Source organism: Haemaphysalis longicornis, unplaced genomic scaffold, assembly GCF_048455015.1.
Source record: "Haemaphysalis longicornis isolate Haplotype H1 unplaced genomic scaffold, Haemaphysalis longicornis Haplotype H1 scaffold_7, whole genome shotgun sequence".
NCBI lineage: Eukaryota > Metazoa > Arthropoda > Arachnida > Ixodida > Ixodidae > Haemaphysalis > Haemaphysalis longicornis.
Window position 1 is genome coordinate 165,484,743 of NW_027526422.1, and position 14,952 is coordinate 165,499,694.

General features: G+C 46.0%; 1 protein-coding gene across 2 annotated transcripts in view; it reads right to left on the bottom strand.

The window, feature by feature from the left end:
* LOC144145438 (arylsulfatase B-like) overlaps window positions 1-14,952 on the bottom strand; it is a 54,595-nt gene that overhangs the window by 33,321 nt on the left and 6,322 nt on the right. For both annotated transcript variants that reach the window (XM_077677059.1, XM_077677058.1), the window contains exons 2-4: window positions 6,637-6,741; window positions 4,305-4,464; window positions 662-774 (exon numbers count right to left, since the gene is read on the bottom strand). In XM_077677059.1, coding sequence (XP_077533185.1) covers window positions 662-774; window positions 4,305-4,464; window positions 6,637-6,741 — 378 coding nt within the window. The remainder of the gene's footprint in view (window positions 1-661; window positions 775-4,304; window positions 4,465-6,636; window positions 6,742-14,952) is intronic.

Here is a 14,952-nt window from a genome sequence, read left to right on the forward strand (position 1 = left end):
GTGAGCTTTTTGGAAGACGGCACTTATTGCATCAGTGTGCTGTATTTACTAAGTAAGCATTGTACGCCGCCTGAACAACTCACACAAGCAACCCTGTACAACGCTTTTTTCTTTCTGTGCCATGCTTTCGCTTTATATCGTATATTTTTTTGTACCACCGAAATCAAATGCTGCTACACCTCTTAGAATTTTCGTACCGTATAACGGTGTTACAGGACGTCCGCCCGACAGAGTTTCACTCTGGTACCTCCTTCGGTAGGTAATATTTATTGAATGTCAATGTACCAACTATATGTCCTTCAATAATCCTTCAACCCAACCCTAACAACCTTTACCAAAAGAAATACCTTGTTTAGTGGTTGTATACAAACAATTCTTTTTCTTCGTCAGCAGCGGAGTAAAAATTGAATCATAAAGATTCTACAATGAGCAGGAACACGACTGTGCGTTGTTTTAGTGCTTTACAAAAGTCTAGTAGCGGGTACTACTTTATTAAAGAGGGGAATTAAAGTGGGAGGATTGCCTCCTTATGTAAGTTCTCTTCGCTTACACAACCTCGCATAGAATCAAAGAGCCAACGTGCAATTGATGCGGGGAGCCGGACGCATAACAATACAATTAAAACTGCCTAGAAAATGTTTCCTCTGAAAATGTGACTCACCTTTCCTACTATATGCGTCTCGTAGCCGAGGTCTTTGAGGTGCTGCGGCAAAAGCTTGTGCTCTAGGGGAAGGCCCCAAGGTTCGGCCGGCATAATTACGTGATGTTGGGTACCTGTGGCACGAAGGAAACAAGATTGGTACAAGGCGTTGTGTCACGCACAAATTATATACCACAAGGCAGCAAGAAAGAAGACATAAAGTGAAGGCACAAAAGATTAGTGCTGTAACGGAACACACGGAACGCGTCCTTCTCATGTGCCTTCACTTGATTTCTTCATTCTCGCTGCCCTGTAGTACTTAAGATGGATTAACAACTCACCAAAGCGCACCTATTGGCAAAATCGAATTGCCGTGGTTAATCCCCTGAGCCCAAATGTATTGTATCGACCATTCAATAAATTGAGAAGACATAAGGACAGTTGAGAACACTGTTCTTCCTGAGACAATATCTTTGCGCCCAATATGCGTCGAACCTTCTTTGTGTGAGTCACGTTTTACATAAAAATGCAAGAGTGCCGTGAATACGCGGCTAAGAGTGCGCTCGTGGTGAATGAAAGTCCTCACAAGTGAAAGCTATCGCAATACTTTCTGGTTCAGCGATAAGAAGTACTCAATATGCCCCACTCTATTCCACTGCAGCAAATAAAAGTTTCAAAATAGGTGAGCTATGCAGAATTTGAATAGTGTTCTTTACTGCACCTGTTAATATAAAATGCGCATTGCATGCCAGGTAAACAAAAATGCATCCCAACTTTTTTGGTACAAAATCAATCAAAGCGCTTATGGTAACAGGTTTTAAGGTCACGGGTTCCAAGGGAAAAAGGTTTTAAAGTACCAGGTTCTACAGATTGTTATGGCTGCAGAAGGGCAATGAAGGCGACGCACTGGATACGAAAGGTGGGAATGTTAGGTATTTGGTTGCTTTGTTCGAAGAAACGGAATAAGAGCTTTTAAAGCCAGTGCACGTGTTCAAGTTGTGCAAAGGCGCGATGGCAAAAATTATTTAATGGGGCTAGTTTATCTCCCGTCACTTAGTAGTTTCTTCGAAAACAGGAGGACAGGGAGAAGTTATCCTGCAGTTGAAGTTTTGTACTGTAGCATACTCCGCACAGGCTTAACATGCAATGTACGTCGTAAGCGTGGTGATCAATCTGAACAGCACTGAACAAAAGATACACAAGATGCCTCCGCCAGTTAAAAAAAATATTATGGAGTACTTAGGTGCGACTGGGGCGTTAGGAGCTAGCAACAGTTGTGCGCCACACTAATGTGTAACAAGGAGACGCATCTTTAGGCCCAATTGTCGGGAGCTTAATTAACTGAACGTATTATTAGTTGCTTCCAATGTCTTCACTGTAGCAAATAACAGGGTCACCAGAGGGTCCCATCGCCTTCCTTGCATTATCTTTCGTCCGTACGCGCTGTTAGTAAGTATGCATCAGAACTACAAACTTCCCATGGGAAAATGTTCCCCGAAGCATGCGAAATCACGGACTTCTTGTGGTATGTCCCCATATCGCTGACAATAAAGGTAGAATTGTCCAATGAAAGACTTTGCACACAATGACTTACAAGAGAAAAAAGCACCAGTCAGTAGGATAAACCTATTCCTGTTATTCTGAATTAGCACGTGAAATAGGGGTACTGTGTATTATTTCATCGGTATTTTATTATGCAAAAGGCAAGCGATGTTTTTTGGCAATAAACATACTTAACGGGAAAGTACCACGAGGACTTTAGAAAATTGCAACCAGGAGTGAAGGCGCAACGTTGCGAAAAATTGGTTGTTTTCAACAAGGAAGCTTATGAAGACGATAAAACCACTAGGTCAGTGGTACCGCACTGAGCTGCTACGGTAGAGACACGCATTCAAAATAAGCAAATCAGACATGCGTATTAATGCAAAAACTCTCAATTGGCTCACTCCGAGAAAAACCAAGTCGTAATTGGGTTGTCCAGCAAAACAAAGTAGATGTTGCTGTAAAAACGTAAAAAAAACTAACAAGTACGCGCCGAATTTGGATCTAGGGGACGTTCCGGAGTACGGAGCGTAACTCTCCTTTGTGTTTCTTGAGACCATAGGTCACCCTGAAGGTACAGTCAGGGTCGATGGCGAAAAGCAGTTTGTAGCTGTATGAGGGAGGAGCCCACGTAGAAAGCCAGATCTACTTGCGACCACGGACGCCAGTGCGGCTCTTGTTTTCTTTACACTAGTCCGGAAGTAAGATGAAGTAAACGGGTATGAGATGCGCAGGTCCTAGGCTGCGCTGCGGCATTGCGTCGCGCTGCTGCACGTCATTGTATTGTGGCAGGATATTATTAGCGTCCTGTCTGCCCCCCTCTTCCGCATTAGGGCTTCGGAGCATCCATTTCTAATACAAATTATTCCTTTGTTTCTCTCTCTTTGGTATTCATGGTCGTACATTAAAATAATTCCAACACATCGCCATTATACCACATCTATATTCACTGCGCTAGCCGACCTGTTCACTGCTTTCGATGGCACCACCCAGCTAGCAGCCTGCACAAGGTTCTTTTACATATTATCAAAAGGCCCTCCAAGGCATGGATTATATACTGGATGACCATCATGTTTACGAAGCCTGGCTTTCGCATATTCAACCGTTGTAAGATAACAAGTCATGCGGAGACTAGCACACGTGGAGACTAGAGTGCGAACCGTTATAGTATGCTGAGCGGCACGGCATAGCAACGTAGCCGACGCCTTGCGGCAGTTCCCTCCTCGTGCAGTCGGTAAGCATGTGCCGGCAGTCTCCGATTTTCGCCCCTTCGCGGCGTCGGCTCTTCGAGGAGCGCCTAGATCATGGGCTGTCCTGTTTCCTTTGACAGTGTACCGCATTGTGGATGCAGTCCCTGTATGAAGGTTCACGCTACTTTTTAAATCTAGCGCACGAGAGCAAATCACAGACTTATGGCGACGCCAACGGGTGAATGCATCGCAAAAGCAGCATGCCCTTCCTTATAAATTCTGTTTCAAGACACCACCCCGAATATAATATACTCAGTGAGGTTATTATACCTTGATAGAATGGAGAAAACTCGGAAAGGATTCAAAGTACTGGACAATTTTTTCCTGTCATCTTTTCTTGGTTTTGCGCTCTAAAAATATTTTTTCGGTTGAGCCTTTTGACTTGTTAAATAAATTAAGGTAATAGGGCGTATTACAAGTGGCAATTTATTAGAGGTTGCGTGTATGTGCCAATGGTTTCGGAGCATCATGCAAGTTTCACTGAACGTGTGACTTGGTTAGGTTAAGAGGTGCTCGTGAAAACAAGATTACTATCTCTTTGTTCTTGTGTCTTTTTCTGCTCGGTTTGTATGGCTGGGGACATCCAAACAACATCGATGGTACGACTATGTTATTTCTTAAGGTTTGACAGCTCTAACAGTAATCTAGTCTCGAGCGACAGGTTCCGAATGACCACTTGAGATACCAAAGCAAAACGTTAGGCGTAACATGAGGGGGTAGGCGGGCAGTTTCGCTTCCACTAACCGGGAAGATCTCAAAATTGCCCCCTAATGATGGTGACGGCTTCACTGAGGATTTGTATTTTGTCAGAGAAATTCATGCAATTAAAGTAGTCGTGCTTTTGCTTTAATATAATTTGGGAAATCACGCACCAGTGTGAATAGGGTAAAGTCCGGTAAGAAGCGCCGATCTGGACGGTGTGCATTCTTGCTGCACGTAAAAATTGTTGAGTATGACACCATCTGCGGCTAGGGCGTCAAGATTGGGCGTTGGTATTTGCGTCGAGCCATGGAAGCCGACATCATCCCAGCCCTGCAACGTGAATATCATTATGTGATTCAGGATTCTCGAAAAGAAACTTCGCCAAGTAGAAAAGTTGAGAAATGTGTTGTAATGAAGCATGTTGTAGTTTAGTTCTTCATTTTGAGAATACCCTTCCTATATGTTTCTTTATGCCTCTGTAAAACGCGCTCATTGAAAAAACCTAAAAAGATTTCTGCAGGTATGCTCCGAGTTATTGCGTTTTTTTTTCAAAATACATATGCCATCACAAATTGTTAAAGCGGCGAATGGGAAATTTTGCATCCTCCTCAGAGGCAGGCTTGCAGCTACAAAAACACGTACATGGCGCTCTGAATAACTCCGCTGTTGAGGGAAATTATTCCTCGCACAGGATATTTTCGCAATCGTACTGGAGGAATATACGTGTCTTGTTCGTATCCACGCAGCGCCCGCACTGATCATGCGAAAAGCGATGAATCATATATTGCCCAGGTGGCCCGGGGCCTTGTTAGCGGTGTTGCGGTTTTCTCCAGCAGATTCCAAAAAAAAAACCATCCGGAAGCGGCAGAGAGGCCGTGCACAAAACTTGCCAGTTCGGACAGCTTTATCAGTCGCGGTGAATGGCTTCCATGATAAAGTACAGATGAAACCAGAAGCGCTCTCAAGCAGGGTGCAGGCGTGTTTTGACAATCTGCACCCATGTTTTGTAACGAGCTGCGTGGGGATAAAGCAAAGATAAAATGTGGTAAAATAAAAGATAAAATAAAAATGTAAATGCAGACAAACAGGATAGTGTGTAAACGCGATACTGGAAGAGTTTAATAATCAAAGGCGCCGCTCTAACCCACTGACGCTGAAGAGATGACGCTTCTCTTCGCCGGTAGGGCAAGAAACAATCGGTGTAATAGCAGTATCTCTGTTGATTAAAGCCCAGGGAATAATCGTTAACTGACACGCATTTAAATAGCGGTGTCCAGAACACGAAACATTGCAGCAATACTGTGAGCTTCCCACTATACGCGGAAAAGTTATCCTTGGCAAAGATAACGTTGAGAATGCAATCTAACGACTGTGCTTGCTCATTTATTTTTCTCAAAATTCCTTTCAGGAGCTCATTTTGCCCTAATATTAAAAAAACCGTTAATGTTGCCTCCTACTGAAAATGGCCTCGCCAGAAACTGTAGCTCAAAAAAACTCAGGTTTTCACTTTGTTTGAACACTGGCTTCATAGTATATAAGATGACCGCTCTTCCACCATGTAACTCCACACGTCGGATCAGTGGAATGAAAATTAACATATTGCCTGTCCTGTTACATGTGAAGGTGACGACGCGCGGATAGAATAGGTTCATCCTAGCAGCGCGAACGCCGATTAGGAATATGTATGGTGTAGTACGAGTCAATTGCTTCTGCTAGGTCGCGCCAATAATAGAAAAACGAAAGCGCGGAAAGTACAATCCTCGCGCAGCAGTAAAGAAGTCAGTCCAAGAAATTCAAATCATAGGACGGAGAAACAAAAGTCTCGAAAGTGACACAAAGTACCAGTGAGGAATGTTTTGGTAATATCACCAGTCTTTCGTTTTCATACCATGTATGCAGGCTTTATCACCCAGAAAATTTTTGTTGCTAACGGAAAACGTTTTCAAGCTTCCTTTTTTCCATTCTTGCGTGCCAGGCTAATGGTTGCGTACGTGCCGCCAACCAACAACCTCGCGATTTTCAACGTTGTGTGGCTACTAGCCTCTGCACTAATGTGCAGCGTTCTCAATGTAAATACATGAATGCCGTATCCCCGAAATAATTATCTCCCCTGCTTAAGAATACGAATTCAAAATTTTGCGGAAAACGTGTCCGGAAAATTAGTCATTGAATGTCGCTGCAGGTTGGGAACGTTCCCAGCCTGAACAAAATTATTTGGCGATTTGAAGATTGGTTTCCTCCACTGTGTCTTTCGTTTTATTTTTAATAAAATTCAATTTCCGCTAAATCTGTGTTTGTAGTTTCCGTAGGTAAGCAATCACATGCAACGCTACGAGGGACTACCTCTAGCCCAACCCATTCCATTAAGCCTGCTAATTCTGCAGAAAAGGTTTCGTTTTGACAACGAAAAGCGTTGACGCTTTGAGATGTATCTTAAGCAATCTGCAGGATTCCTGCTTTATGTATACTTAGACACTGTGTATCTGTTGACGATATACTTACCACTTCGTCGGCCAAGATAAATATTATGTTTGGTGCCTGCCGGTTGCTGATGCTCTTGCACGCCACCATTCTCAATACCACTGTTAGCAATGCCCACAGATGCATCTATATTCAAAACAGTGTTACAAAAAAAGACGTTTTCGTTACAGAATTGAAATAGCTGGAGTAGGATTGTGACACAGAAATACAGCCAAATGGTAGCATAGTCAGTGCAAATTCTTTACAAAAAATTGGCTTTTTCCCGTCATCTTTTCTATTTATTGATTTGATTGATTTTGTGGGGTTTAACGCGCCGACGCAACGCAGGCGATGAGGCGCGCCGTAGCGGAGGGCTCCGGATTAATTTTGACCACCTGGGGATCTTTATCGTGCGCCGAAATCTCGTACACACGGGCGTTTTTGCTTTTCGCCTCCATCAGAAAAGCGGCCGCCGCGGCCGGGAATCGAACCCGCGACCTCGTGCTCAGCAGCGCAACGCCTTAGCCACTGAGCCACCGCGGCGGGTTTCTATTTATTCTGAACGATACACTGTGGGTTTCTTTCCCCTTTTCATATATGATTATTTTTAATAAATAAGGTCAGTGCCATTTCAAGGAAAAAAAGTTTGTTGCTCGACTCTCTTGAAATAGCGACAAACGGTTCCATCACCTACAGCATTTTTTTCTCGTGGAATCACTCAGCCAAAAAATATTGAGGCCGAACAAAAATATTTGTTTGAGTACCTCTGACAAAAAAAGTTTTCAGACTTTCCAAAAATTCGAGTGACGAACAAGCGACTAAAGAGACAAAAGCGGCTTCGTGTTGTACGTTCTCGGTTCAAGGACTTTAAGAGACCGGAGTACTAGAACTTGATCTCTGCCACACCGTGTTACCTTTTTCATTCACAGTGACTTTTTTTATATACACAGAATGGTGGACACATTTCTTTCAATTTTATTATGGCGAAGCGACGAAGGCGGCATCCGGTATTTCTGTACCCAAGGTCTTTCGCATACGTAACTATACGTCGGCGTGTGCGCTCGTGAGTACAATAATCTGCACTCATTTGCAGTCAAACTCGCGAGTGAGTGCGAGTATATGTGAGTACAGACCCCTCCCTATAAATCTGAGTACGATGACGAGCTAGTTACTAACAGACGTTGGTTCTAACACACGTTATGAGCATACTAGGGAGTATAGTGTTCGTGAGTACTGCACTCATGAGTATTGTACTCATTAGTACTTCACTCATAAGCACTGTAATCGTGAGTACTGTACCTTCGAGCACTGTACCCATACGAACTGTACTCGTGAGTACTGTGCTTCCGCGTACAGTACCCTGGAGTGCATTATTTGCTATTGCGCGTACTCACGAGTGAGTGCAGTACTTGCAAGTACAGTCGGGCAAGCGAGTTTTGATAACGAACTCGACTTGAGACGGCCATATACGAGTCGCACCCATTCAGCTGTTCCGCTACGCCACTTAACAAAAGGATGACAAAATCAGATAAGGGAAACTGCGCCTCTCCCCGTTCCCTGTTTGGTGGTGTTACCGACTTTAGGCGGTCGCTCGCTGGGGTGTTTCACTGTAGAAAAGGAAAGAAGACGTGGTGACCGAGGGTGTGGTATACGGCCGCCGGGCATCTGCTCCCATTGCATGTGTTCATTGCGGCCATTATTTTATTTTACATATACGCGGCCAGGGAAAGTGTGAGTGGCTGTGCTGCGCTTTTCCGTTCAAATTGTTATAGGTGAGAGGCGGTGGAGGTTGCTAACAGTGCATGCACTACGCGTACTGAAGTCACTCTTTCTCGGTCTTCTGCAGTTTCTCTACACGCACGCCTCGTCGTGCTCTGTAGTTTTTCGTGAGCCGACCCGCTCATTGAAACCATCGCGATTATTTTGCGTGATTGGCGCTAAATCGGCTGCATTATTTGTGCACCGAAATGGTCCGCACCAATCGGCTGTGCGCATTCAAGATATAATTTTGCTGATGTACGTGCGCCCATCTGGTCTTGTTGAGCCCCCATTGTGAAATATCTCGCTCAGATACCCGAGGACTACGGTCTCGTGCAGTGGTGATTTCAAGTGGACATACGGCACTGCCCTGCAGCCGCGGCGGTGAAATTTGTTCCTGTGGTGAAAATAAAATGTGCTCCAATCCACGCCGCATAGGTGGCTGGACTGCGAACCAGAAAATGACGCCCACAATGATTACCGATGCGGCGTCACTTGAACTCACACACATGGCTCTACAAAGAGTGAAATCAGAGACTTCCGGTGGTTACCTGGGATTCCGGGGCTCGTCGTCCCAACTGTAGCAGCGTCGGCGGAAATAAAAGTGACAGGAACGTCTTTCGAAGGGGGACGAGAAGGACGGCACGTGCAGCTAAGGCGTCATCTTTCTACCTGCCTCCCTTACACTCTTGTTTCCTGTGTGGCATCCAAAAAGCGCCCTCGCGCTCCACACCCCTATCGGAAAACCCAGTGGCGCTGGAGCTCCGCTTCCAGCGAATGCCTGATTATGGGACTACCTAACCCTGAAATACGCCGGACGCGGAAACGCTGGAGCGCGCAGGACCCTGGGCGCTGGAACACGCCGGACGCTGAAACGCGTGGATCCGGCGCGCGCTGGCACGTGACGCAGGAACACGCCAGAGACCACGCCGTCTGCAGTGTATAGCGTGGTCGGTGCTCGCGCTAGGCCTTTTTGCGTTAATAGCCGTGTAATTGCAAACCCGCATGGCTATTAACGAAACACACAGAATTCCTTCCTTCGGGGAAACGTAAGTAGCGCTACAAAATTTAGCTAGACTCATTTGGGCACTTTTCAGCAGATTTCGCCCTGCTGAATGCACTGTTTCATCCTCGCGTTCCGTCAGTAGCGCTGAATCTGTTCATAAAAGCAAATTTATTCTCCCGGATAAAAAAAAATATCAAACGAGCATCCACAGTAACCGTTCGAAAATTCGTTCCTTATAATTTTACGGCCATTTAAACACAAGTAAACACATATTTCTTGAACCTCTTTTATTTTAACAGCAAAACGTGAGAATTAAAATATAAAGTAAATCCTTAGCGGGATTCCTTGCCTTGGTGAACCTTGATCCGTTGACAATGCATTCGTACAGCAAGGCTTGGAAGGGTATGCTGTGACGAAAAGCGCACGTCTCCGTGGTGCAGCCCTATCACGAAGAGTGCTGCACCACGCAACGTTTTGGAGACTACGCATAAGGGTACCGTCAGCATTATAGCTGGGGCGTTTAATGCACTACACCCTGCATGGGGGTACACGAAAACTACCGCCAAGGGAAGGAAACTGGAAACGCTGATCTGCAACACTGGGTATAACAGCCTCAACAATGCCAACAAATTCACCAGGGAAGGCAACTCAGTCGAAGGAGATACCAACTCAGACTTAACGCTGTACATGGGAGCCTACAAGTGTCGCTGGACGAACACATGGGAGACACTAACGAGTGATCACATCATTATGGGGACTCCCTTAAGTATTCGAGGACTCAAGCAAGAGAGAAGGTCCACCTGTCTGACAAATTGGCGCACATTTCGGCACAGCGAAGGTCAGGAAACACCCCTTGAGGATCTCAACCTGTGGGTAGGACAACTGCAAGTGAAAATGAACAAACTTTCCACAGAAGTCCAAGCCAAAGAACAGTAGCCCAATGTAGACGCCCATCCTCTATATCTATGGGAAGCGCGGCATGGACTTGCAAAGAAGTTGAAAAAACAAAAACACAATAAAGACTCAACCTCAGGACTGCCCGTATTACCAAAGAAGCGCATCATTATGGAGAGGCGCTTACGCATACCAACTGGCATAACCTGTGCGAGAAGCTCAACGGCAACCTGGGCGCCAAACATGCATGGGCACTTTTACACAGCGTCATACAGCCAAACCAGTCCACCACAAACAAATCTAGACATAACTCGCCTTCTACACAGACAAAACAAATATCTGGGGCAGGCTCTGGAGGAACTAGACAGCATGTACCTACCTCCCAAAGATGACCCGGAATATAGAGGCTGTGCAGTAGACGCAAACGATCTTAATGCTTGAATGGTCCTATTACCATCGAGGAAATACAGGCTGTCCTGGAGTTCACGAAACGCAACACGACACCTGGACCGGGCAGAATACAATGCAACTAATCATTAATATTTTGAATGAGGACTATGCCCGCCCTGCAGCGGTCAAGAATCAAGTCAAGGAACAAGGGGAGATCCCGAAAGCACAAAAGACGGCTCGGGTCATACTAATACCTAAGCAAGGAAAAAATTACACCATCTTCCTGTGGGGAACCCTGATGAGGATGCGAAGCATCATGGGGGTCCCGTGTGGTTCTCTTGTGTTGCGGTTATGTTGGGTGATCTGGTGTTTAGAAGCGCCAGAGGGATTCCGCGTCCGGGTCTACACCGGTGGCAAGGGCACGCAAGTACTGTTGTGTTACGGTGAGTAGGCGGTAGTTCTCGAAGCGCCGAAACTCGTTCGTCATGTTCTTGTCGGTGTTGTCGTCTCTGTGATAAAATCGGTAGTCTCCGTTCGCGTTGGTGAGGTAAAGGTTGTTGACGTTGGTGCACCGGCTGAGAGCAACGTACACGCCCTCCTCTTCGCAGCTTTGTCTTCTTCTCCTTCTTCTTCAGCGGTTCCCCTACGGGAAGATGACAACGGTGGTTGAACGCAAAGCTATCTCGTGATGAATTGTTTGGTTGGCCAATCCCTAGAGGCATCCTGCCACAATCATCATCAGAGGCGCAACGGACGGGGCACGGACGCGGGACATCCCCCCGAGCAAGAGATGCTTCGCATCTAATCTTCTGCTCCTTCTTCTTCAGCTGTTCCCCTACGGAAAGATTGAAACGGTGGTTGAATGCGAAGCTATATCGTGATGGATTTTTTGGTTGGCCAATCCCTACGGGCATCCTGCCACAATCATCATCAGAGGCGCTGCGGACGTGGCACGGACGCGGGACATCCCCCCGAGCAAGAGATGCTTCGCATCTAAAAAACTTGATATCCACAATTTAAGGCCCATTTCAATAAAGTCCTTATTGAGCAAGGTCATGGAAAAGGTAATAATAATCAGACTCACCAAGTACCTCCAGGACATGAACGCATTTCCGCACGCGATCATTGGCTACAGAGAGGATTTAGGCGCAGGACCACCTTCTCCAACTTAAGGAGGATATATTCGACGAACCCCGCACTGCTCAAATCAGAGCGGTACTTGACTGAGACCGTTCGAGGGCATTTGATAATGTCTCGCATGACCTAATACTGGCCAACTTGCAGGAAACAAACTCTGACTCAAAAACTTACAACTGTGTGCGGAGCTGTCTGCGTGACCGGATGAGAACACTCACATTGGGACCAATAGAGTCCTCTGCAAAGAAAGCCTCCAACCATGGCACACCTCAGGTTTTCGTACTATCGCCCCTCCTATTTACCTTACTAAGTCTTGACATTGGGCTAGTTGGGTACACATTATTCACTCTAAAAACAGCGCAGAGACGAGACGGAAGAAGTCAAAAACTAGAGCGCTCCTTTTTAATATCGGGATGAAGAACCTACGAGCACAACGTAACCGCATCGGTGATATCAAGCATGCAAAATATGCCGATATCACCATATGCACAACGAAAGGCTCCCCAGCACAAGTCGAAGAAACACTTCAGCAATCGGCCCAAAAGGTAGAGCGCTACGCTAGCAGCGGCAGCCTCGACTATTCTGCATAAAAATCAGAGCTTCTCCTACTAACTACACACGACAGCAAACAACAAGCCCAAATGAAGGTGCAGCGGCAAGGCAGAGCAATACTACAGCGTTCGAACATCAAAGTACTCGGATTAATACTACAAAACAACAGAAAAGCCAACCATTCAGTCTCAAAACTATTAGATCAAGGAAATCAGGTGATGCACTTCCTCCGAAGAAATACGAACAAGCAGCGGGGTCATCGGAAGCTGACGTCCTTCGCCTTAACGCAGCTCTCATCACTTCCAGGATACATTATCATTTGCCATACAAACATCTGAACAAATCTCCATTCAAAAGCATAGAGGTGCTTTTAAGAGAGACCCATAAGATCGCACTCGGTGTGTCCACGTGTAACTCAGCAAAGGCACTGTAAGATACCGCCGCAACACATTCTTAGGAGGAACTCGCACAAAATCAACCAGCCAATATAAGGGAAGCACGTATGGACAACTGGAGCCTTAGATACGGGGTAAAATCTTCAGTGCTCCTCTACCCCGCAATATGCATCCGCAGAGGAACAACGAAAGACAAATCCTTCGTTTTAAGGCCATCTTGAAGCAGATCAATAAGACCGATCCACAACCCGAACTCTACTACACCGACGCCAGCCTCCTAGATGGGACGGGTGTCACCGTTGTCGTAGACGGAAAGCATGCCCTCATCACAGCAGGCGCAGACCTTGGCCTCCACGCAACCGCTGATATGGAGACAAGGGCAATCGCACATGTTACAGAGCACTCTTGTCGTTCTGTGCCAGACATCTATACAGACATCTACACCGGATCTCAGGCTGCATGCCGACAACTTCACTGCAACCAAATGCACAGTAATACCGCTCACATACTCGACAAAGTCCTCGCTTCAAGTCAGAAGAGCTACAAGGTAATGTGGGTAGCTGGGCATGAAGGCATGCTAGGAAATGAGAGCACTCACACACTCCTCCGAGCGTTAAACCTCTGGGAGCCTGAGCATTCACTAACAAACTCAAAGGAACGTAGGATGACACCAGGACCTGAAGAACCACTTGACACCAGAGGTCTGCTTTGGACAGTCCTTAAAAACAGACAAAAGCGCCCAACACCACACAAAAGACGCACTCGACTGGAATCCGCTGTACTAAGGTAAATTGAAACACACACGCTAACTACTGTACACGTAACACAACGATTCCAATGATTACCGGGTACCCCAAATGTCCAAACTGCAGTGACTACCCTAGCATCTATCCCACTCTCTGGACATGTACACAGAATCCTAACCTTCCCCCTATACCCAATCATACCCCCACTTCATGGGAAAGGAGGCTGGCCGACTCTAGCGCCAAAGTGCAAAGGACACTCATTGAACGCGCAGAGAAGGCCGTGTCGGTTATCCCGGGAGCTCCGGACTATGGTATCCTTGTGAAAATAAAGTTATTTTCTTGTTCTTCCCGGCGGAGCTTTCTTTTTTGGCTTCTTCGAATGTTTTGGTCTTTGTGTTTTCATCTTATTGGGCGTCGGAGGTCGTGGTGATGGAGACATTCCGCAATGTTCGCATTACGAAGAAAGTGGAGGCGGGTCTCATTGCAGCTCGTTTTAAAGAGACACTCTTTCTCTGGTTATTTAGCGGGAAACGTCTGGCCTGCCTTTGTGTATTTCCTAAAGATAACTAATTATCATAACCTTCTATCAGGTCTAGCTGTAGAGTGGAACTACAAGTGTGACCGCTAATTAGCTTGATGTACATAATGTGCACTCTGTACAACTGCACAGTTCTGTCGGTCCCGAGATTCAACTTATTGGCCAAAAGTTAAAAACCAAACTACTCAAAGAGAGCTTCATATAGGGAAAACATTGCGTAGCCCCGAAATCTGGTACCATACTCCAAAGGTAACAAAATTGTTCAGCAAAAATAAAATGTAAGGGAAATTTGAACCAAAACATAAGCACGAAAGGCATATTCTCGTTATTCCTTTAATGAAGAATAGACCTGGTGTAATGTTGGTGATCACAAATATTAAAAAGCATGTTAAAACCACATTTCAACCCCAATAAAAAAAATACTCTCGCTCAAACATGGAGCTCCTGGCTCGGGCACCAAGTCAAACAGTGACAAATGGTCCAACGAGGTAACGCGTAAGCAGTGTGAACACAGAAAAATTGAATTGAATTCAGCAATCCTCCATTTCCTTCATCACGGCAGGCCCGAAACAGGAGAGGAGCAGCGGGAGCGGTAGGCGGAGGGAGAAAAAAGCAGTTACGCCGCAGGGGCTCCACAAGGCTGTTGTTTTTCGGTGACATTTGTGGCAAACAAGCAGTTTTGAGAGCAGAGTTTGGCTGATGAATTACCGACCTGTTGCGTTAAGGAACTTCTCCCATTTTATTGAATTGCGGCAACTCTGTAATTGCAGCCACGCTGTGCAGGCGCTAAGACGTGTTCTTGCTCGGTTATAGGTCTCCGTTTTACTCGTGCGTGCGGTGCCTCAGCAGTGCATGGCTGCTGTTCATCGAGATAACTTCCACGAGCCGTTTGTCGAAGCCTGCATCAAATCACCCTTCACAATCTAACGCCTGGCGCTTTCG